General features: G+C 40.5%; 1 protein-coding gene and 1 long non-coding RNA gene across 8 annotated transcripts in view; one reads left to right on the forward strand and one right to left on the reverse strand.

Annotated features, from left to right (window-relative positions):
- IQCA1 (IQ motif containing with AAA domain 1) overlaps nucleotides 1-23,178 on the forward strand; it is a 110,456-nt gene that overhangs the window by 13,419 nt on the left and 73,859 nt on the right. For both annotated transcript variants that reach the window (XM_064515402.1, XM_026104704.2), the window contains exons 3-6: nucleotides 1,455-1,568; nucleotides 3,954-4,142; nucleotides 4,881-4,952; nucleotides 16,727-16,932. In XM_064515402.1, coding sequence (XP_064371472.1) covers nucleotides 1,455-1,568; nucleotides 3,954-4,142; nucleotides 4,881-4,952; nucleotides 16,727-16,932 — 581 coding nt within the window. The remainder of the gene's footprint in view (nucleotides 1-1,454; nucleotides 1,569-3,953; nucleotides 4,143-4,880; nucleotides 4,953-16,726; nucleotides 16,933-23,178) is intronic.
- LOC112985802 (uncharacterized) lies at nucleotides 1,527-23,144 on the reverse strand. Of its 6 annotated transcripts, none has more exons than XR_003259836.2 (9): nucleotides 22,979-23,144; nucleotides 20,684-22,814; nucleotides 19,979-20,056; nucleotides 14,480-15,521; nucleotides 12,374-14,036; nucleotides 11,383-11,542; nucleotides 10,534-10,602; nucleotides 4,381-4,511; nucleotides 1,527-4,054 (listed from the first exon to the last, which is right to left on the reverse strand). It is a non-coding gene; the product is annotated as an uncharacterized LOC112985802 (long non-coding RNA). The 6 variants fall into 6 exon arrangements; XR_003259835.2 differs by having other exon boundaries at nucleotides 12,374-13,321; nucleotides 13,751-15,521; XR_010390062.1 differs by having other exon boundaries at nucleotides 12,374-15,521; nucleotides 22,122-22,814.

Genomic DNA, 23,178 nt, shown 5'->3' on the forward strand with positions numbered 1-23,178 from the left:
ACAACATCAAATCAGTTCCATCAACAATCACTATTTTGGAAGGTGCAAGCAGAGTGCTTAGCTAAATGTATAGACAGAAGCTTGACTGGACCAGACCTCAGCTCTGATGAAATCAATAGGGATAAACACAATCCCACTGGGAAGCTTCCTTATGCTGCCATAATAGGGATGCCCTGGACTGCAGTGTGCAACTGGGGGGAGTAGTAATGCAGTTAGTAAGCAGGCAGTTCACAGGGGCCATTTTCATTGGCACAGCCTTCCCTGCATGTTCTTGCTCTAGAAATTGCAATGCCTCAGAGTTCACAAGCAGCATATTTGCCATAAGCCTCTATCAGGGCAGGATACATCCAGCGCTTTTCTCCTGCTTTTGTTCGCTCTTTCTGTCCACACCAGAGGTATCAATGAGGCTGCAAAGGACCAAGTCAGAGGTCTGCCTGAGCCAGTTAAAGTACACCAGTTTCCATAGCCAATAGCATAAAAAGCACTGACGGTACAACATCAAGTCTTGTAACTGTCTTTGGCTCCTTGTCCCAAAGGATCAAGTGCTCACGCATACCTGGAGACAACTTACTGTGACTTGACCGTGCAATTCCACATCAGTAGCCTGACAGGGTAACTCTACTGCTTGCCTCCACCCCTATCCCTCAAGGTAAACCATTTGCTTGAGCAGATATTCTAGACACTCATGAAACAGAATATTAGGAGCATGGCACCAGTATGAACCAGACCTATGAAGACTTCCCCCCTAAGAAACATACTTGCCAGAAGCTATTTTGAAGAATTGTCTCTAGTCTTCAATACAAAGCACAGGTTATTCCATTCTGCAGCATCTGAACTTTTGGGGTACTTTTTTCTGTGTCTTCTTTCAATTTCTCAACAACAGTGAAATTCTACAGGAAACAATCAGTAGAAATGTGATTCAGTTGCATTCTTATATAGACAGCCATTTCTAATTACCCTTGATTTTGAGAGGTGAGATATGGTAGTCAAGGCCAACGTAGAAGTACCTGTAGATGAACAGAGTTATCTGGGGTCCTGTAGTGGTTCAAAAAATGTAATGCAGCTGATTTATTTTTCATGCTGATTAAAAAAAAAAAGTGGGATGATCATATAACCAGAGGTATTCAGTTCAGTGGAAATCATGTTTAAATTACTGGCAACCCCGCCAAATTGTTTTAATAGTTCCATAATATAATTGAGCCATTATGAACAGAGAGATTTCCCTGCTGCCATGGTTCAGAAACTGGGTTGATTTATTTGTTGTTGTTGAATTAGGCCTTAAGTAATTGCAAAGTAACAGCACAGCAGCCATTACAGAGGTCAAATTCCCTAACACTCCAAAAAATTCAACAATCTCAGTCCATTTTAATTACATTGTAAAGGTGTTCAATTAATAAGTAATGTGATTTTAATGCAGTTCTAGAAAAGCAACCCATGACTATTTTTTCCTCTAGGAACACATAGAAATACCTATCCCAAGATATTTTATTAAAGAAAAGCTGAAAGCCTTACAAGAGAGAGAGAAATTCCTCACTCAGATTTTATTTCATGCTGGATTGCAAACACAGGTAAGTGTACCACATATATACACAGTAACTTGACTCTTTTTTCCTTATAGCCAAACCTGCTTGAGCACATGAGCCGCTAAAGAGAAAAGTATTTTGACAGTAGTTAGAAAATAAAACCCTGTTTACAGAGAAGGCACAAATAGAAAGTAACATTGACTTTTTTACGTCTACTAATACCCAGTCACATCTTGAATCTGAGCAAGACTGAAATGAATTGACTCTGTTGTGAGTGTAATTGAAAGGACAGTACTTTGGCCAAGTTTAATACGTGCTTCGCTTACCTAGTTGACTCTTATCACGTAATTAGTCCTACTGAAATTGAATTGGCTCAAGTTTTACTGAACCAGGATTTGAAACAGGCAAAACTCAGAGTTCATGTCAGCATAACTATTAGTATTCACTTGTTTATAACCTCTGAACAATGACTGCAGTCTCTTCTGTAGGCTATAGAGCTGCAGCTGCTAGGAGGGGTAGAAAATTGAGTTTTAGCAGAGCAAAAGTCATTGCAGAGAAGTACATTGGAGTTGAGATTGTTCCGAATTTGATATACTTTTGACCTTTTGAAAACGGCCTACTGCCTACCAGCAGTGGTTGCTAACCTCCTGGAATAAACAACTGTGCCTCCGTGTCCGGACAACTTAGATTCATAGATGTTATAGCCATGAGAGACAGTTCTGATCAGACCACTCAGTCAAACCGCCGCACTACCCCCACCACTGAACTCTACACAGCAGTTGTGCTGTCAGGGGAATTCTCCTGCCCTGCTACATGCATGGTAGTATCAATCCCACTAAGTAACTGAGGGAAGGTTCCCAGGAGGCAAAACAGCACCAGTCTGAGCGAGGAAGCCTGTAGAGACAGAGCAGATGCTCTCTGCTAGATTACTTTAATGGGCAGCTACAGTCCTCTCAGCCTCCACAGCAAATCTCTGGGTAAATTCTCTGCGCTTCCTAGTAGTCTGATGTTAGGTTCTGTGGAGATGCTGTGTTTCAGGAGATTACACTTTGAAGCCTTTACATCTTCCCCCAGTTCTGCTCTCATCCCCCCATTTCAGCATGGCATCAGTTACAGACAAGACTGGTGTGCAGCCAGCTCACCTGGGAACACTGGGCTCTGGCAGGGTCCAGGTCTCCCTCAACAAGATGCCCAAAGAGAAGCATAGGATTCAACAAATGTGAATAAGATGATCTCACATGAACACAGTACTAATCTAGTGCCCTATATGCTGCCCTTTCAATACAGTTTGTCTGCTGATTTCCTCCTCAGCTATCACCGCTGGGATTGCTAGAGGGTTGTCAGCACTTTTGCATGCATCATAGCAGGCAATATACACACTCAGGAAGTCCTGACTGCCTGGCAACAGACCGCTGTGTTCTTAAGTGTCTGTGGCAGAGCTGTTACAAGCGATCTAGTGTACATTAAAAACAGTGTTAGTTCAGGAGAGGTGTCTGTTCTGCAGATCATTTGTCCTTCTCTGTTTCTGGTATAGAAAGCCCTGCTGAAAATGTAGTATGATGAGCTCTACGCAACATATGTAGAAACATCAAATGTGAACTGTCTGCAGTACGGGGATTAGTGTCAGCAAAGGACAGTAATTCAGCCTTTCCCTGGGGAGGACGAGGAGATAGCAAGAGTTCTCAGGAGCGAGAAGGGAGAGTCCCTCTCTTCAGCTGCATTGCTCTGATATATTTTTCCCTAAGGCTCTTCTACCTGTTCTGGGCTGACGAGACCTGGGCTGCCCCCCAGGACAGCCTGTCCTTTCATTCAGCAAGAGAGCTGGGAGCCCAGCAGTGCATCCAGAAACCTATCCCTTCTGAAATTAGGCGGAAAATGAGAGGAGCACATTCCATAGCCTAGGGAATTTTCTTTTTTATTGGACAAAGCCTTGTGGTTCTTTATGCCTTTTTTTCTCAAGCGGATAAAGTTCAGCAGGAAGCATTAGCCATATAGAACCATTCTTGTTTCCCACTATAGCATCAGGAGTTCCCTGCTGGTCAGGGATGCTGCTCAGATCCATAGCATCTATCTCCTCTCCATCTCACATCCACCCTTTGCTAGGCCCAGCCCTGTCATCTACCTAACTACAGTGCTATAGAAATGACATCAACACATCAGGTTCATTTTCTCCTTAAAGTCCTCAGAAGCAAAGTCTTTCTCAAGTTAGCAGACTTTCAAGATACTTCAGGATAGCACTAAGACCGAAAGCTCTCCTGTTTGCAATAAGGATGTTTTGTCTTAGAAAGTTTCCACAAAGAGTTAATCGGTTATTTCACCTGCTAACCCAGAAACACTTAATACAGAATGCAAATCAGGATTTGAAAACAGTTGTAGATCGTAACTCTAATATTCTGCTTTGTCCATTCACTTTTGGCTGTGCTATTGAAGAAACCTGTCAAGTCCATGGCTTTTGAAGAAGCCATTAAAACAATCCAGGTTGCAGAAAGGGCTCGTCAAGGCCGTCTTCGAGCAACATTCATGAAGCAGATCTACCTTGAAGAGAAGAGAGAAAGACAAGCTAAACTTCAGGGCAGGACGGGTCCAAATCCAGATGATGCTGCCACTTGCATTCAAAAGGTGAGCTGCATGTCAGAACAGTAATTCTGGTAGGACTAAGTGATAACAGTTTGTTCAGAAGGACAGCGGTAGACAGAAACGCAGCTCATAGGATGAGAAACAGTCTAAAAGAATGTGTCTCAGGCTGTTTAATAAGGTGAAATACATCATTTAAACCACTTAAAATAATGAAACAGAACCATAGATGTGAGATCAAAGGGAACAATCCTGCACTGGCAATGCAGGGTGACTTTATAACCTACATGCTGTTTTTCCATTCCAATTTTTATGACCTCAGTTGTTCGTTCTGGCATCCCCCTGAAATCCAGAGCATCTCAAGGAATTCATTCCTTTTACTGTGGTCTCCAGGGAAAGAATTCATCCCAAATCCTGAAAAAAAAAAAAAGAAAAAAAAAAGAGAAAGGGAGATCACTGCTAAATTTCAAAGAAAGTCCCTACACATAAATAACTTTATGTGACTATTCAGCCAGTTCAGCCTAGTAAGAACAGAAGTTCAGTCTAAACACTTTTTGAACCCTGATGGTGTTGTGTTAAGAAACCAGATATGTGTGTGAGGGGACAGCAAACTTCAGAAATTGTTTCAAAAAAAATATAGCAGATGGCAACCTGTTAAAGAGTAATAGTTTCAATTGTATATTGTGCCTTTCCTTCCTCTATTTGTTTTTTCCTGTGTCTGCCACAGCAAAGGAGGCTGTAACAAGACCTATTTATCTCATTAGAGTTTTGTTTACAATTCAGATTTGGCGTGGATATATCCAGTGCAAGAAAACAGAGAAAATTGGAGAAGAGGAAATGATATTTCTGGGGATGGTGAGTGGTGCTACCTAGAGAATATAATATCCTACAGTCTGTTTGCTGTTCAGACTTCTGTGATTTAACAGAAAATGAAAAATTAATTTCTAAGATTCTCCGTATTTTTAAAGGGGCCTCTAAGGAATACAGAACTAAACTGGAATGATAGATGGCACAGAAGTAGGACAATTTGTCTTGTGCTGCATGCTCTTGTGCTATATATACACATAGTCCAATGTATATGGCAGATGTGGAAACAGATGGTGTAGAATTTGCCCTGGGTTTTAGGGAATTTGACCCAGGCATGACAGAGCAAGAAAATTGTGTTAATCAGTTTGCAACTCATAATGCCAAGATACTTGAGCTGCCTTATTCCTGAAGTAGAATTAAAACAGCAAACTCTTCTCCTCACACCCTTTTACAAGCCAGTATGTGTGTGTGTCAAGAATAGGGAAAAAGGACAATAAAACTGCCAAATTAATATATTCCTATTTCCATAAGTGCATATGGAAATATGGAAAGAACCAAAATATTCCTCAGAGCATAGTGCAAAAGCACAGGGAAATAAACAGCTCTCTGTGGTCAGTGGGACTGCAAGGGGTGCAAGTAGGATGAAAACACCCCTACTTATGAGACAGAAAAGAATCTCCTCTTTCTCCTCCCACAACCGGAGAAGGTACATCTCATCCTCCTAGCAACCTCTTCCTTCCTAGCAGGAGCCTGACAAAAAGGATAGACTCTTTACAGATGACGTTCTCTTCCCTCAGCAAGGCATCTTTGGCCCCCACGGCTCTTTTGGTGCCTTCATCAGGCACTGCGCAGTTGTCAAGCCTTGCAGCTCCCTTCAACTCCAGCTACAGTAATGCCTCGCTTGTGCTGAGTTCTAGTTAAGCCACTTTCTAGAGCTGCTTTACAGAAACATTCACCACTGCTCTGTATTAGGTAGGTCTGTTCATAACTCTGTAGTCTATAGTTGTTCAGTGATAACTAATAATCATGTAATTCAGAATTAAAGCATACCTTCTGCTTCTCCTAGGCAGAAGAGGAATTATTTTCTTACCCAGAAATGGAATTACGCTCAGCTAGGCGATGAATTTATGACAACTAATTGTGCCTATGACATACATATAACATGCACGTGACATCATTTAAGAACGACCTTAAAATCTTATCTTTAGAAAAAAGGAACATGTAAATTGACCTGAGTTACATCAAGTTAAATGCAGAAAACATCTTGTGGATTGTAATCTTTAATATCTGCTAGGCATTAACAGTAAATGTGGCCAATGTATGTAAACAGAGCTTTGGGTGATTCTGCTTCTATTTAAGACAAAGTAAATTCCCAGAGATTTTAACCAGTATAGACCTAAAACGCTGAAAGTTGGGATGTGCTGAAAATAAACTAGAAATTATACCTTTTGCACAACAAGGGGTCATTTCCTGTCAAATCCCATGACAGTTTTGGCAAGTCTTAACACTGGAGTCATAGAGAGGAAATCTAAGTCTGGCATCACTTATTGAAGGGTTCACAGCCAAGCACTCTTTCCATGGTGGCCGATGGTAGGAGTAACTGATAACTGGGATGTAAACAGCCATCTACTGTATTTTATGGGGAGGAAAATCTATACGATCATAGGGATGAGGGGAATTCAAACCAAACACATATAGTCCATTCATTTCCTGACCTCCATTTAGGAGCAAGAAAATTGATGTTTGCAACTCTGCACTCAGACTCATTACTCTTTATCAAGTATATAATCAAAGGATGCGGGGAAAAACAGATACCTCTAAATAAAAGAAATCTGTTCATCTTTCCGATGTTTTCATATCCCCCATTCGTGTTTCTCTTGTACTTTTCATGCCACATTCCCTTCCACGGTCTCCAAAGGAAGCGAGTGGCAAGCAGGCATTGGTTCATGCTGATAGATAGGCACTGAGCTCCAAAGGTCAAGTCCCTTTGATGTATGATCACGTCAGCCTTCTAAAAAATGACCACAGATCTTCATGTGTAAATATGTTGAATTTGCTTTTCTAATGCTGCACGACTTAGATAAATTAGAAGACCTAGCCATCCATTACTTCAAGTCCATCCCAAAGGAGTCTTGACTTTTACTGCAATAAATACAATTTCTCTTATAATTACAGCTATTTTAAAAATGTGTATATAGCTTTCATATAAAAAGTGCTTTACAAACGAGCTAATCATTTTGAAGTTCTGAATAATGATTTGGGGGAAAATTCAGTCATGTCAGCCTAAAAAGTATGAAAATATGAGCAACAAAGATAGTCCAGGAATTGTGCAGTCTTTGGCTTAGTTCAGTGTGTTCTTCGCAGTGTTATTTTCTTTACTGTCTACTTACTGCAGAAAAATTTATGTATGTTTTCTGGAATTTGATTCTGTTTCTTCTTTTGCTTGATGACAGAATAGCAGTCTATGTTCCAGAGATTTTTCTTGGCTCAAAAGTAAAGCCTCATTATTATTATTATTATTTATTAAAGCTTAATTGGAGAAACAGCCTGATTCCCTCAGCACATGTTTTTCTAAATCTCCGATAAATCACAATTTGCAGTACTGGCTTAATTCGTAAAAAGAAGCCAGCCTCAGTAAGAACACATATATCTTGATAACTGTATCCTGACCTGTTTCCTGATGTTCCTCATGTTGCTGCCACAATGCTGTTTACTGCCAGTCCCAGCATTAACACCATAACCAATGTTCCAGTCCTAGGTCTTGTGTTTAAGCCACGGCAACCACACCGATGTCGCAAGAAAGCACGTTCAGTTGTCTTGAAAACTTGCATGTACTATCCAAACCAACCTTTATTTCCTTGCTCTGGCTGTTTGACAGTTACAAAATAATGAACTGTTATTTCAGTTTTTGAGCTGGCATGTTCTTCCTCTTGTCCGTTTCTGGCTTATAAACATGAAGCAGCACAGTTAAAGGATGCTGTGATTGTTTCGTATTGCAGCAGTGCAAACTAGCTATCAGCCTGGCATAACTGGATGCGCGAACTGGTTTATGGTAACTGCTTTGTTTCAGAGTTGTGCAAAATAGCCCAAACCCTACTGATGGATCTACACTCCGTTCTTTCACTGACAGACTCGCTGAGCAGGATAGGGCCTGCAGGAAGTTATACTTACAATCTCTGAACACAGGCTACTGAAAAGAGGAAAAGTTTTATGTTTTGACCTAAAATGTTAGGAAAAACAGTTTGCAGTCAAAATAATTTATGGTGGTGTAGGAGGAGCCTAGGAACAAGGAAGACAAAAAGACAAGACGAAACTCTTCCCAATTTAGGGACTCAGCCTAACGTTGCAGCTTTGAGACCAGAGTACTCCAAATGGCCTGGACCTTCCCTCGCTTGTGTTTCCACTTAAGGGGCACAAGTAATAGATCCTTCTGCAGCCAAGCACTCTACACATTTAAGCAATTTGTAGGACTGAGTCCTGGGTGCTTTGGACACATACACATGTAAAGGTCCTCTCGTCTCACAGGTATATCTATTGATTTACAGTTAATGCAGCTTTGATGCTGTTTTATACCATGATTTTAGCCCTCACCCAGAGGAAGTTAGTGGCATAATATATGCTGATCTTCAATTTTCTCATATAGTATTTCCACTATTCTTCCTCCTTCCATATCCTTTTCACATGAAAGGATCTATGTGGTCTTAAATAAATAACTGTTCTCTCCCTCTTACCTCTTTTAAACATACCCTAATTTAGGCATGTTGTCCTGGGTAATGGCTTTATTTATATCTGAGAAAACAGTCTGCCAAACATTTCTTGTTCTTTGAATTCCTGATATATTTCATTTCATCCAGTTAGAAAAAATGAGTATTTCCCAGAATAGCCTTCTGTGTAAACATTAGAGGCTGTTGCTAAATAAACACGGATATGGAATTTAGCAAACTGCTAAATTCATAAGTAAAATATTTCTGCAACTCCTGAAAGCAGGCAAAAAAGTTACAGTAGTGGTACACCCCCACTTTGTTTTTACCAAGCATAAGAGTAAAATGTCCTTTGTTTTACTTACAACCTAGGTGACATTTCACAGGTCAGCACAAATAGCTTTATATGTTATTTTAGCATGCATACATATAAATCTAAATAGTAATAATTAATCTGTCCCCTTTTCATTATAATATTTAAACCTGCTTATTTTCTAAATAGTAAGATGCTGAGAAGCAAGAAACCTGCTTAACTATTGGGCTTTCATTGGCTAGAGTCACACTAACAATTAAATCACTGCCATTCGGAGTCCAAAATATACGTCCCATTTTTAGTAATGGTTTGACAGCAAGCCCAGGTATAATATCTGAAATAAACATAACCAGATTTTATAAACCTATAGAGTCATAAATAAAAATGTGTTTGTTCTACTTCAAATTTTATCTTTCTTTAATCTTTTTAATAAATGTTGCGTATCAATATTTATTTATATATTATATAAATCCATAAAACAGCCACTTTCAATATTTTTCTAACAAGGCCTCTTACCACAAATGCTTTGTTTGAATGCGTATGACAATTACTTTAATTGGCAAAGCCATTGAAGTGAATCATATAGTAGGGAAGCTTTAATGAATGCAATATATTTTGCTTAGTGGTTCCTTTTTGTGCCTAATTTAGGAATTCAGTCACATAATTGATGTGGCCATCACCATTTGTGTACCATGGAACCTATATGAACAAATACTTCATCACTCAAGAGAGCTCTTTAAAATATATTCTTCCTGCAATAAGGCAAAATACATTGAGAGAACAAGAACAAATGAACATAGCTAATTTGTATGTTAAACTTTAAACTTTGATCCAAATTCTCTTTAAAAATTCACTACAGTAATAGTCACAAGCAAAGAAGGGGACCCCAGTTGCTTAGACTGTGAATTCCTGTATTATTCTAGGAGAGAGTTAGTTGTCTGTGTAGTCCCAGTGTCAAATTGCCACTTCCACTACTGGTAGAAATAAACGACCATTAAAAACACTTATTTTGCTTAGAAAATAAAGTTCTCCAGAGAAGCAAACTATACTACATTTGAAATTGAACAACTACAGCAAAAACCTACACAACTACTATGTCTAAAGATTACGATTTTGGACAACACTCTCTTTAGCAGAACATACACCAAAGACAACCCATAAAACCGTGCTGTCTGTTTCAGCCATGTTGTTTCAGGTCAAAGAAAAGAAGCTGTCCTGAATTAAGTACCCAGTAATAAAAGCTGCAGTAAATCTACCTTTCAGCCATAATATGAATGTTAGCCTTAAAACATGAAATAAAATGAAATGTATTTATTTCATTGAAATGAAGACTATCTTTCCTTGTAAGTGCAGTCTTAATGGAACAATTGAAGAGCAGTTAGTTCCACAGCATGGGGCATCCTATATGTAGAGCTGTAGCCTTAAGCATGTTCAGCCAGCCTGCACACCTCTAAGTGTTTTATAATGAACAATAAAGCGGTCTGTGTTGGAAAGAGCTGTTGAGCTGACTAAGCAGAAAGGCAGACTTTTTAACCTAGGAAAGAGTGATCTATGCAATTGAGTTCCAAAAGTCTAAAAGAGAAAGTGTTAAGAGACTTTCATCGCATTGACTTACCTGGAACGCATGGGGAATTTCTCCTTCCTTCTACTGATGAGTCTTTCATTTTCATGAAGCCTAAATTCTCTTTAGGGGGATGGGGGAGAAGAAATAAAGAACAGAAGATCAAGCAGCTCTCTCATCAGCATACTTGTGACTGATGACTTGGAATAAAATTCTCTTTTAGACAAATGTCCATTTTGCCTTATTAATTTAAACAAGGATTTTAAAGACAAAGCCCATCAAACATTAGATAAGCATTTTAAGTTAATGGGCCATGTAGTCCTATTTTCCCACAAACTCAGGAATCTTCATATTATGTCCTATTTTTACAGCAACATCAATTATTAATATGTATACTTTTGCTGACAGAGGACCACACTAAAAATGCGAGTTTCGTTATCCGGTTCTGGGTCATTAACTGTGAAAAGCTTGTAAATATAATGGTTTATTCACATGGGAAGCCTTCATTAAGATGCATTATTCTACAACTGATGTGGCAGCATTGCATTATCAAGTTCACTGTCTCCATCTAATATTTGTAATTTGTTTCTAAATGAGTTGCTGTTTGTAGGGCAAGTTAACAAATTTGAATTTCACATGGCCAAAGAAATTTCTTAAAGATGGAAAAACGCTTCTGCCCCCAAGGAAAAGCTATTTATTAGTGCCTTGCTGTAGAATGCCTCCCTTGGATTCAGAAGGAGAAACATTAGAGGCACTGAGAGAAGTGATGTTAAAAATAAATTGGCCTTTGTGTTCCTTAACGTACGCATTAAGTATAGATAGCTATAAAAACAGCACTCATCACGTTGTCTCGGTATAACTTCAGCGCTCTAGAGCATGCATGTGGGGGCATAGGAAGCTGACCTGCAATACCACAATTCACAGGTTCTGCTGGAGCTGTTTGGAACCATCCACTCCCAGCAGCCATCCCTCTTGACACTCTTTCTGCCATTTCTCTTTTACTCATGCATCTTCAGATGACCAGAGCCTTTTTTGGCCACATGTGTTCTTCAAAGCTCTGCTCCTTGACAGGAGAACACAAACCCCACCAAGGCTGTTACATAGACTCCATCTCCCTTGCAAGACCTGAGATTTCCTGAAAGAGGAATTTAAGTTCCCTGGTTTTGCAGATATGTCCTCACTACTGAGGCAGGCTTTAGAATAGCTCGAACTCTGAAACTGGTGAGCTTAGATAACCTGTATTTTTATGACTAGGATAAGAACCCTCCAGTTAAAAGAAGAAGCTTAACATAGTTGCTTTCTTCAATTGCAAAGCAAGAAGATGAAAACGCTGTTCTGATTCAGATTACCCATACTATGAAAAACTTTTTCTCCCCCCCTCGGGTTTTGTCTCAAACATTCCGTACCATCCAATGCAAGGTCCCTTAGGACTGTTTCCTTTCATTAGTGTCTTTCATTTGGCAAAAGACAAAAGGCATTTTCCCTGAAAACACATCATAAATGCACAACAAACAGTAGAGGACTGATAGCTAAAACAATTGTACAATTGTATCATTTTTAAATTAATATTCTAGATATCCTCTTGTATCTCTTAAAATGGATAGGCCTTCTGGCGCTGTTCGTAAGTATCTATTTTCAGGTTATGTTGCAAAATTAACTTCCCTACTCAACTTTTATGTATTTTGTCTCCTCATTCCCTGGCTATACTCTACCAACTGAGTTCTCTTCTTTATCATTCACATCCATAAGTACATTTGGATTTGTTCTCATAGGCCAAGGAAGCAGTTTTTTCAGATTGTCTCAATTTTACTTGTTAGCCTATATACACTTAAATTATTTTCATGTTTCCTTACGTGTCAGGACCTTTTTCCTACAGTTAACCTAAACCGACTACCTGTTATCTTTTTTCTCTTTGGTTCTTCGGTCAGTTTTCATGTCCAGCCATCTGGAATTTGCTTGGAAAGATCTTGAGACATACCCAGTTCAATTCATATTTGGTTGTCACAACTGCATTGATTTCAAAGTAACAGAATGGAAAGTCAGGCTAGTTGTACATTCACCTGTAATGTTTTATTTAAGATCAAGTGTACATGGCAAGATTTTTCACTGCTGCTCAACACTTGCCGCCGCCGCCTCCTCCCCCAGAACAGAAGCCAGCTTTCAATTCCTTACATGTGTAGGCCTCCTGGTCTTCACCCAAACAAGGAGCATTACGTATGTTCCACATTAGACTGCCATGAATCCTTCAGGACTCATTTATCACAACGACCTCTGCTCTTCATTTCATGCTCTCCCTCACCCATCTGAGCTGAAGCGCATTATTGCCAAAACTTTGCACTAGAGGAGCCCCCCATTTGGCAATTGCCTGTTCATTGCTAGGCCAGCTTCAAAGGATGTCATTTGTTATTAACGTGCATCTCTGTTACTCATCACAACAGCTTGCCAGCCAGCACTGACTCCCACTCGGATCAAGTGTCTTTTCGTACCTGCCATGTCATACTATCTTGTTGGCTCCTTCCCAACACCTACCCTCTTCCTTCTGAACCTGGCTTATCAAACCTATGTTTGAACCAGCTCCACTTTCCCTGCAATAGAAGCAATCAAACAACAGCATATTTCACATCAGCAACAGCCTTTTCCTACATGTAAATAAACCCTTTTCCACATGAGTAATGACTATATCTTAATCTAGAAAATATTAGTAACAAGAAAGGAATAGGGTTAGAAGAGAAGGCAGTCTAATGAGAGTGTAGTCTTATCATCATTCTCCCTTCTTTTTCATTCCTTTCTTTTGTGGGTTATTGAAGGTGGGTGATTGGACTCTTCTTGGTAGGAGCAGTACCTGTTTGTTTTAATAGAACAGCCTTCAGAAATGAAAATGAGAAAAACATGAAGGGCAAATCAACAGAGCTTCTTTCTGTGAGATGTTCTACAAGGTTATATCTGTACTTCAGTCTCAGGGCTTTGACTGCAGCTCATACACTAATATGAGCTGATTTATTGATAACTGTATGGAGCTGAGACAAGTAGCTGCACAAATATTTACTCAGGTCCTTGGCTGTATTTTGCTGACTAGGGCATATTCTGTAGCTCTATAACTGTCAGCATCTGTGCCAGCTGCTTTAGAGCTACCTGGACTGTGTCCACACTAGCTTTATACCTCTGAACTCGTGTGTAGACATACTCTGTGCTAGTTCACTAAGAGATAAGAACTTCCTACTTCTGGTCTTGCTCATGGGTGCAAGTTCTTACAAGTTCAGACAGTTCTTACCTTGTCTGGCTTTGGTACTGATATTGAAAGATAGGCTGGTAGCAAATACACAGTTAGTGGTAGCTAATCACTGTAGGCTCCCTCAGGAGTTACTGGAGGAAGAGCCGAGCAGAGGACAAAGGTTCAAGGATGACTAAGTGACTCCATCCCATCTGCACCACCACACTGGCCATCCTGCCATCCATATTGCTCCGGTCGCACACTTGCTGCTTCCCTTACAATGATCTGGCACTCAGCTGCCTCCTTGGTTAGCTGATTCACTTCATTATGCTGGGAGAGATTTAATCTGAGGTGGGTGGGAAGAAGAGAAGAAAGATAAAGGGGATTATTTTCCACTTCTTAGAGAGCTGAACTGGTCCACTGCAGGGTCAGGTGAGTCCCAGAGCCTGTGCAGGAGAAGGGAGGAACCACACATCCAGCAGCAGGGTGGAAGCAGAGGTGCTGCCCCCTTCCCTTGTCAATGAGCTGTTAATTTGATGAGCCATCTCATGAAACCTCACCCTTCACCATTGAGGTTCATCCTGCAGAGGAGCCTGTCTTTCTCCGTTGACTGCAGGTACCCTTCCTCAGCAGGTTGGCCCCAGTAGGCTAATGATAACTGGGTCTGTCTCACACTGAGCTGCCTCAGGCCAGAACATTCATCCCATCCCCTACTGCCTCACATCCAAAGGAGAGAAGAGAGGGGTCCTCCCTGCCCCCTAGGAAGCCTTCAGCATTCACCACCCATACCTTTGCTCACGGATATACTCTTCCATTGCCTTTCGCATGTTCCCAGATTTCTTTCCCATATCACCTTTCTTTTCATGTTGCTGCCAGGAACTGCTGAAAAACATAGTTGTGAATAAAACAAGGCTTCCCCACCTCCTCCCCAGTGAGGATCTAGTTAGAAAATCCAGTAGGTTGTCCTCTATGCTGTAATATAGTATCTGTTCACAGACTTGACTGTGGTAGTAAGTGCAGACAGAAGAATCACCTTGACCTTGGCTGGCTCATCTACTCCATAGCAGTGCTGGTACCGGTACCTCTAGACGATAGTACTCTGACGGTAACTTCTAAGACAAGCAGTCTCTTGAGCACTACTGTAGCAAAGCAGATAGCTAAGTGTAAAAACGCCTAAGGAAGCGGATTTCTTTTCTAGATCATGAGCTGGAAACCAGGCCTTATGGGTTCTCCTCTAGTTTCTGAGCAAAGGAGCATTGAGAAGGTGGCATCAAGTCTACTAGAGATCGCTATTCTGAGGTTCCTTTAACATTAAGAAGAGAGACACTGGGACTCTAAGGTGAAATGCAAGTAAATAGTTATTAACAGTAGTTGTGCCATACTTGAAAATAGTTGCTGTTGAAGATTGGAAACACTCGACTTCTGTGAAAACCGAGAAATTAGTGAAGGCAACATCATCAGGCAACATACCCAAGAATAGAGCATGTAGAACTGCCTCTTAAAAGCAGACTGCTCTCCTCATTTCCTTCTGAACAGTTTCTCACCGGTGGCCTTCACCAGTTCCTTTTCCATGGTGCGAGTCACAGTGCAGATGTGGGGAAGGCAGTGAATTGCTTTCCTGAATGGGGCTTCTGCGCTTACTTTGGATAGCGTGCAAAACCACGGTGTATGTTTTGAAACCAAATTTGCTTGGCACTTGTTAGTGATTTTTGGAACCTGGTCCAAGCTTGGAAAAACATCGAATAGCAGATCTTAAATGTAAGCTGGCCAAACTTTTGATAGAAGCTTTTTGTCTTTGCAGGGGTCCTTTGGAATTCTCACTTGGAGCACACTAAAAAATACATCACCAGAGTAAAGAGAATTTCAGATCTAAATTAGTCTGAGCTGTGCTGGTTTAGGGACAATTTCTGTAGATTCTGATGTTATTTTAACTCAAACAAAGTCCCGGGCTTTTGTTCACATATGCTGCCACCTATGTGTGAGATGGTCACTAACTTTGAAGAGTAAAACACATTACATTACAAAAATGGATCATCTTTTCTCTTTTCCATTCATTCTTCTGTTAATTGATTCTTTAATTTAACATACTTAACATATGTACAATAGTGCATTTCCCACATATACAGAAAATATTTTTTTTCTAAAGCTGAAAAATAAATCAGAGCTAATTTACAAAATAATTTGTAAATACGTTTTTCTCTACCTTACAAGTTAGGAATACTTTATAAAACACTGGGAACATCTTAGCTTTATTAGCCACTGTAAGCAAGAAAACACAAAGTTTCAGACCACCCGTACAGATAATATTTTTCATGCTTCTGTATTTGTATAGCAGACAGACTTTCATTTTCACCTATCTTAACGTACATATGTAAAATCAATCAGGAAGCAGAATCCATTATTGTAAGGCTTTAAACTGACTTGTAGAATCTTCTTGCCAAGGTTATCAAATCATGGGAAACTTGGGCAGCTATAATTTTTATTACGGTGTTGGGGGGTTGTTTATTCTTTTTTATATAAATATATAAATATTTATATATTTTGTTCTTCAAGGGAAGTTGATTTCCTAACGGAATATGACCAGCTGCAACAAAATACCAGGAAACCACTGACCAAACAGCGCATATAAAAATTAAGTGAATGAATTAAAAACAATACTGGCTAATTAAAAAGTACCAATAGGAAGTCCAAACATTTGAAAATTCAATTAAAAAATCTCTGGCACCCTTCTGACATGGATAAAGTTGGCATTTGCAGAACAGCAGCTTTCTCACCTGTCTCATTGAGATCCCAGGATCCCACGCTAGAAGGGTTGTTTTTGTACATTGCAATGCTGTTAATTAATGCTGAAACACTAACAATAGACCATTGTGTGCGTCCAGGCATTTTTTATGAGCACAGGGCTTTTTCTTGGCTTCCCGCAAATAAAATGAGGCTTAATCTCAGATTCACTGTCAACCTGGCATTCCAGAATATATTAAGTTTCTGTCATTCATACCTGCTGTTCTAAACCATATTCTCCCCTTGTCATTTCAGTGCCCACCTCCTCACTTCCAGACAGCAAGTACTTCACTACTGCATGCCAGGGAAGTAAACGCCCTGCGAGGTGAGGTCCAGGAGAGACACGAGGAGGAGTATCAGAAAGCCTTGGTGTATATCAAAGACAGGCTGAAAGAAATAGAGGGGCTCGACATCAAAGAAACTCTCCAAGATCAGATCCGCCAGTGTTTCATCGAGTGCCGGTAAGAAGAGATAAACACCTGCCCTTTAAAAAGTCCATTTGCCTCAGAGAGCCTATTTTGCAATTCTTACAAAGCAGCTTCCAGGCTTTTACAGTGGTGGTCCCAATCCCATTGCAAGCACTCTCCGCAGAATTGAATTCCCGAGAGGCGGGCCTCCTGATTGGAGAAACTAGCATAGCACGTCACTCCCTACGTGGTCCAGCAGGGACCAGAGGTGCTCCTTGAAAGACCAATTGCAGAATCAGGCCCACAGAGATTAAACTGAGGACACATTCAAATTCCATGTCAGCATGGGTTCTAGCTTTGTAATTACAACAAGAATATTTACTATTTAGGAACACTAACTTTTCCCGTCTGAATACATAAAGCTTTATGATACATAACATCGTCTTCTGTGAGGCAGAAGGATTGTTATTTAGAGCGAGCCACATTATCTCATTGGTCATTGCAGTCCAGATTCCTGTTGGTGTTATCCAGCAGCCTATATGAATCTGAAATACATTCATGTTTGAGGGCTGACCTTGAAGACTTCCTCAAATGTAACTGTACCTAGTACCGCTGCTGATCTCAGTGAAACTTCATGTCTCAGTAGAGTTAAGCACATGCTTTCATACCAGGTGCTGACACCTATAGTTGTCTCAGTAAGTTTACTGTAGCTGAAGAAGTTTGAAACTGGCAACTTTAATATGGCAATACTGTAAAACCATATCCTAAGGAATATAGACTGCTTATGTGATAGGGGTCGTTTTTCCAAGATCTAGCCCATGCAGGGGGTTAGTACGTGAAAGCAAATTGAGAAGCAGGGTCCAGAACTCCTAGGATTTACCAGCCAAGTTTCAGCTGCTCTGCATATGATCACTTTGTCTGTTTTTATGTATTGAGCTGATTGGCGATGTTGCAGGGCTCACATTTGTCTTGTGGACCTATGTCATGTCCATTAATCATTCAGCCATTTTTTCAGTATGCTAGGCCTGCCTTCAGGATGCAGTTTCCAGTTAGAAACACAAATGCATTCTGATAAAATCCTGCTCTTAAAAGGATGCTTATTCTCTTTTATTCCTTGACTACTTCACTTCTAATCAGGTTTATGTGGCTATGCGATAGCAATTATTCTTGTAAAAAACAAAAACAGGAACAAACCCATAAAAATAGCACATTGATGAGTTCTCTTCTTCCTTGTAATTTTGCCTCTTATCTAAATTTGAGACTCTAATAGATTTTTTTTTTTTACCACTTCTAGCTCTCCTTCAAGGAGAATTCCTGGATCTACAAAACCTCAATTATTATAAAGCACTTCCCCAGTCCCTAAATTAACCCTGTTCTTAGGTAACAGATCCAGCCTACACAGTTCTTGAGCTGCCATTTCCTGCCTCTTTCCACAACTCCCAGTGCGCTCTGAGGTACAGAAAGATCTTTATTTCCTGTGCTTAATATTACTAATCTAATAGTAATTCGCTAACACAGGATAATCGTGTCCTATTAGCTTGACTGTGGAGAGTGAGGAGAACTAGCTGAAACATCATGTGGCCCAATAACAACATTTCTTTAGTAGCGAGAAAGCAATGTCCCAGAGGATAAGGCTGAGCCATGGACCTCCTTAAAAAGGATGGTTATGAAGCATTAAGCCAAACCCATTCCATCAAGGCACAAACAGCAGAGCAAACCAGAAAGTCCAATGAATTCAAATGATCATTTGGAGGATGCTGAAGCCGACATTCAATCACAGCAGGGAGACTGAAATGGCTGAATGAGCTGTTCATCAAAACCCTTACTACCTAATTTATAAGTGAGCTCCATGTCATAGAAGCTGGTCTGTATGAATACTCTGAAGACATAAGGTGGGGTGTAAACGCTTAGACCTTCTTATGCAGTAGTCCTCACAGGCAAAAGGGGACCACATTGTTAAATTTAGGTCCCAGGGGTGCCCACAGGCCCAACTTTAGATGAGACTATTATTTTACAGGACTGTAGACAGGCATGGTCGTCATCCCAGTATATAAATATGCAGTTAAGCTTAAGTTACAAGGGGTTCTTTAACTACCCTGTAAGTTACCTGATGGCAAAGGGACAGTGACGGGCAACTACAGGCCATAATGTCCTAATCCTGACTTGTTGCAGCCAGAGCAGTGTGCGTGATCATACTCTCTCTTATTCTCCTCTTCTAAATTAGCTGTCCCTCATCATCTCTAAAAATCAGTGAGGCACCTTTCAGCCAAGACTAGTCAGCTCTTATTGATAAAAAGCCATTCTGGTGACTTAGCAGCATGATAGATGAAATCCCGCCGCTGATGAAGTCAGTGGGAGAGCTGCCGTCAGTGTAGCAAAGCCTGGACATCACCCAATGCTTTAGTTCATTTAAGTCTGGTTGAGTGATGCAAGGGTTTATGGGACTGAGACAAGTTGGAGTGAGCTGCCTGCCATCTTGCTCTTCATGGGAGGCCTCCATTTAACTGACTCAAAGAATTTTCCCCACAAACACATTCGCTTGCATCCAAAATAGGTAAGAGAAAAATCAGCAGATCTCTACACATGGGAAGCACGTGTTCCGCACAGAGCCCAGCTTTCAGCGTGGTGCATGCCAGAGACGCTCCGGAATGCTAGCGGGAGTTGCATCCTGCTCTCTGCCTGGCTCGCCGAATGGCGGCCCAAATCTGAAGTGTCAAGATTTACTTTAATTATTACCTGCCAGCGTATACTTTGGCTCTCCAATAAGTCTGTCTACAAGATCAACATCTAAATGCAGCTTATAAATTATTCTTTAACTAGGCTTTTTGACAGAGTTTACCCTTTTCCATAGTCTATTAAATAAACGGATAGCTAAAAGGGAACAAAGATTCTTTTGAATGAATTTTGCTGTATGCACAAAAAAAATAAACCCAAGCTTATGCTTCCCTTCCACACTTTATCCTTCAATTGGAAAAGGATGTGATCGGAAATACAATTAGCAGGTGTTGTCTTTCAGCACAGCTACTATCAGATTACAAAAACAATGAGCACATATCAGATTTCTCCACTTGTAAGAAGCAGGACTGCTATAAATATTTACCACTTTCTCTGCAGAAGGGAACAGGCATAGCTTCAGTCACTTCAGAATCCAAGACAGCTTCTTACGAAGACAGAAGTTCTAAAAAAGCAAAACAAAGCAAAACCCAAAGGAACAGATTAAATGAAAAAGTTCCAGTTGCCTATAGCAGTCCCGCTGCAGAGAACACAAAATGTTTTTAATATAACTCTCTGTATTTCATAACCCCGCTGTCCATCATTCTGTTTATCTGTACTGACTTTTGCAAAGCTGTTCTTATTTGGCTGGCAGATTATTTACAAAAAGCTTTCCAGATTCTATTTTGTCTGGTCCCTATACCCCACACTAGAACAGATTTTTTTGAAAGCTTGAAATAATTAAAAAAGAAAAAAGCATCATGCAGTGTGCCTACAGACCTCCCTTTTATCAAGATAGCCATATGATTTGTAGAACAGGAATACAAATGCTCAAAAATTAACAGCTACTATGATTATATACCTCTAAGTTAGTCTCGATTTTAGTCACAACTCCCACAGATTCCACCCACTTCATTAATACCAGAGTTTTATATTAAAATACAGCAATTGCACAGTTGGGGTTCTAGTTTCCATTTCCAGTACTATTCCAGACCAGAGGTATTTTTCTCTAATTTCACATACGAGGTTTTGTACCGCATATGCAAAAACTATCATTCTCTTCTCTGCCCTTTACCCGCCAAGTAGTACATACCAAGAGTCCCCAAATTACAAATCTTCCTTAGATTCATCCCTAAATAGGGAAGAGAAGGAAAAAAAAGCACATGGGTGGGAGGATCCCATTATTATATAGAACAATATAGTACTATCTTTGTGTAAGAAAAGTCTTTTTGTGCAGAAATCAATATAGAGAATCAGAAATCAAGATGAGGTTTTTATTACTAGAGATAGCCTCCAGAGTCACAGGGGAGAGCCTAATACACAGGCTCTGCTGTAATGTATCTTATGCCCTCTAGCTGTAACAAATTATGCTCTGAATTTCTTGGAGGATTTATGCGCCTCTGCTCAGTGCTCTGGGGAGCGTTTCATCAGTGGCATTGCTGACCTAAATAACAGGGGATCTAAGTAATAGCAACTTTTATGTACGTTATGTGTTATTCCCACAGATTTGGGGATTGGTTTTCTGGAGGAAGGAGGAGGCGAGGGGTAAATGTGCTTTCATAATAGGTTTACACTTTACTGATTAGCTTTGAATGATCTTCTTGCTCTGCCTGCTGACTTGAGTACTGTCAGAAAAAGAATCAGCCAAGCTTCATGGCGAGTGAATGAGACTCCTTCTGAAGCAGGGGGTTCCTGCGCTGTATTTATTCATTTTGAACATTCCTGACAGCCAGCCCAGACTTTGATGCAGAGGAAAGGAGAAAGAAATAGGAAGTGATCATGTTATATTTTCCCTTTTCACAAGATTGTTTTGTTGAGCTGAGTTTACTGCCAATAGGCTTGTTCACAGGACTCTCTAGGTAGCAGGGGGTGGGGGGTGAAGAGGCAAGAGGAAGATGAATGGAGAAAGAGGTTTTGCACTGAAACCTCCACAGAACAGGGAAAGTATTCATTTGTGTCAGGCACTACCAGTTTTGCATTTCACACTCTGTACACACTGCTCTTTATGAAGTTAATATGAATGTGCAAAAGTTGCCAAGCAATCCATCAGCAACTGAACTCTGGCCAACTAGGACAGAGACAGATTACACCTTGGCAATGCCAAGCAGCGACACCTCCTCCTCACCCCGTACTTCCTCAGCTCTGATTTGGAGGAGCTGTTACTGTACGTCCATCCGGACTCCTGATCTTTTTTCAGTCCTGTCTGGCTTGTTGTACCTGCCCTCAGCCTGCCAGAAGTGCCTTCAAAGTAACCCAGGAGTATGGAGTGCGCTTTCTACACAATATGGCAACAGTTTGCAAAGCAGCTGAGAGCAAAATTGCTTAATAACCAGTTTTTAGTGCAGAAAATCCACAATGAAGGCAGTTCTCTTAAAGAGCAAGCTCCAGTCTGGAAATCCGTGAGACACAACCAAAGAGAGACAATGCCAGCCCCTCAATCACAGTCCTTTCTTACAACGCCCCATTACTCTTGACCATGCGTTTCCTCCTACCCCACTGCCCCTACAAGGGCATTTCTTGTAGGAACCTACCGTAGAGTACCTCTCTGCTATCTGGTACTTTATATTCAGCACAGACAGGAGCTGCTGCCCACAGGAGCCATTTATAGGTGGGTGATGAAGCGCTCTCTTTCGCCTAATCCATATTGTCAGTACATGTTTTCCCTGTCATCATTAAAGGATTGTCATGCATTTGCAAGTCACTTGGATGTGGCATTGAACTCAGGATCAAAAACTACCAGCTGGATAGAGAAGCAGCTGTGAACTCGAAGTAACACACTCCTTTAGCCTTTCTTTTACTCTAGTCCATTTTACCTTTAGGGGAGGGAAATCAGGATATTCTGCATTCAGGAATAAATAAGGGGCTTTTCTGGTAATTTCACCATATGAGGAAGAGCTGAGCCAAATTAGGAAGAGGGTTATATCTACAACAGATAGTTTTCTCCTGTCCTTTTCTGTTCTCTGGAGTTGAATACATCCTCTCCCATGCTCGTACACTTTGTGCACTGAAACCTACACAAACCAAATTCTTTAAGGAATGCCACAAATTAGGTAGAAATATCTTAGCTTCTTCTAGATCTCTGCGGCCAGTCCGAGTTGCATGTCTTCTCCGAATTGTCTCACTTTGCCCAGGAGAGCGAAGGCAAGCTCTGAATTGTGGAAATGAAGCTCCAAAAGAGGATGGCACAAGCTTGAGGTCCTCTTCTGCATAGCTACTTTGTCTTCCTGCAAAAGTACAGACCAGTAATAGAACCAGTAAGCAAGCACAGCTGCTGAATATTAGTTGATATAAAATCTTTTACATTGTTCTTTCATTAGGCCTGCAGTTAGCACAAAAGCAAGCTCAGGAAAAGCTAATAAATATACTCAGAAATAGGAAAGCTACAAACCTTTCCCAGGAAGGAGATATTCTTGTTGGTCTCTAAAACAACCTCAAGCGATACAGAATCGTTGGCATATTTCACATTGGGACAGGACCCGTCTTTTACAAAGATTCCAAGATAGGGACAAGAGGAAACAGTCTGTTTTCCGTTTCAACAGTTTAATCCCTGTTTTCAGACAGAGGCAAATGATAACTTCAGATTTTGCC

The sequence above is a fragment of the Dromaius novaehollandiae genome, chromosome 7, assembly GCF_036370855.1.
Source record: "Dromaius novaehollandiae isolate bDroNov1 chromosome 7, bDroNov1.hap1, whole genome shotgun sequence".
In the NCBI taxonomy this organism is placed as follows: Eukaryota; Metazoa; Chordata; class Aves; order Casuariiformes; family Dromaiidae; genus Dromaius; species Dromaius novaehollandiae.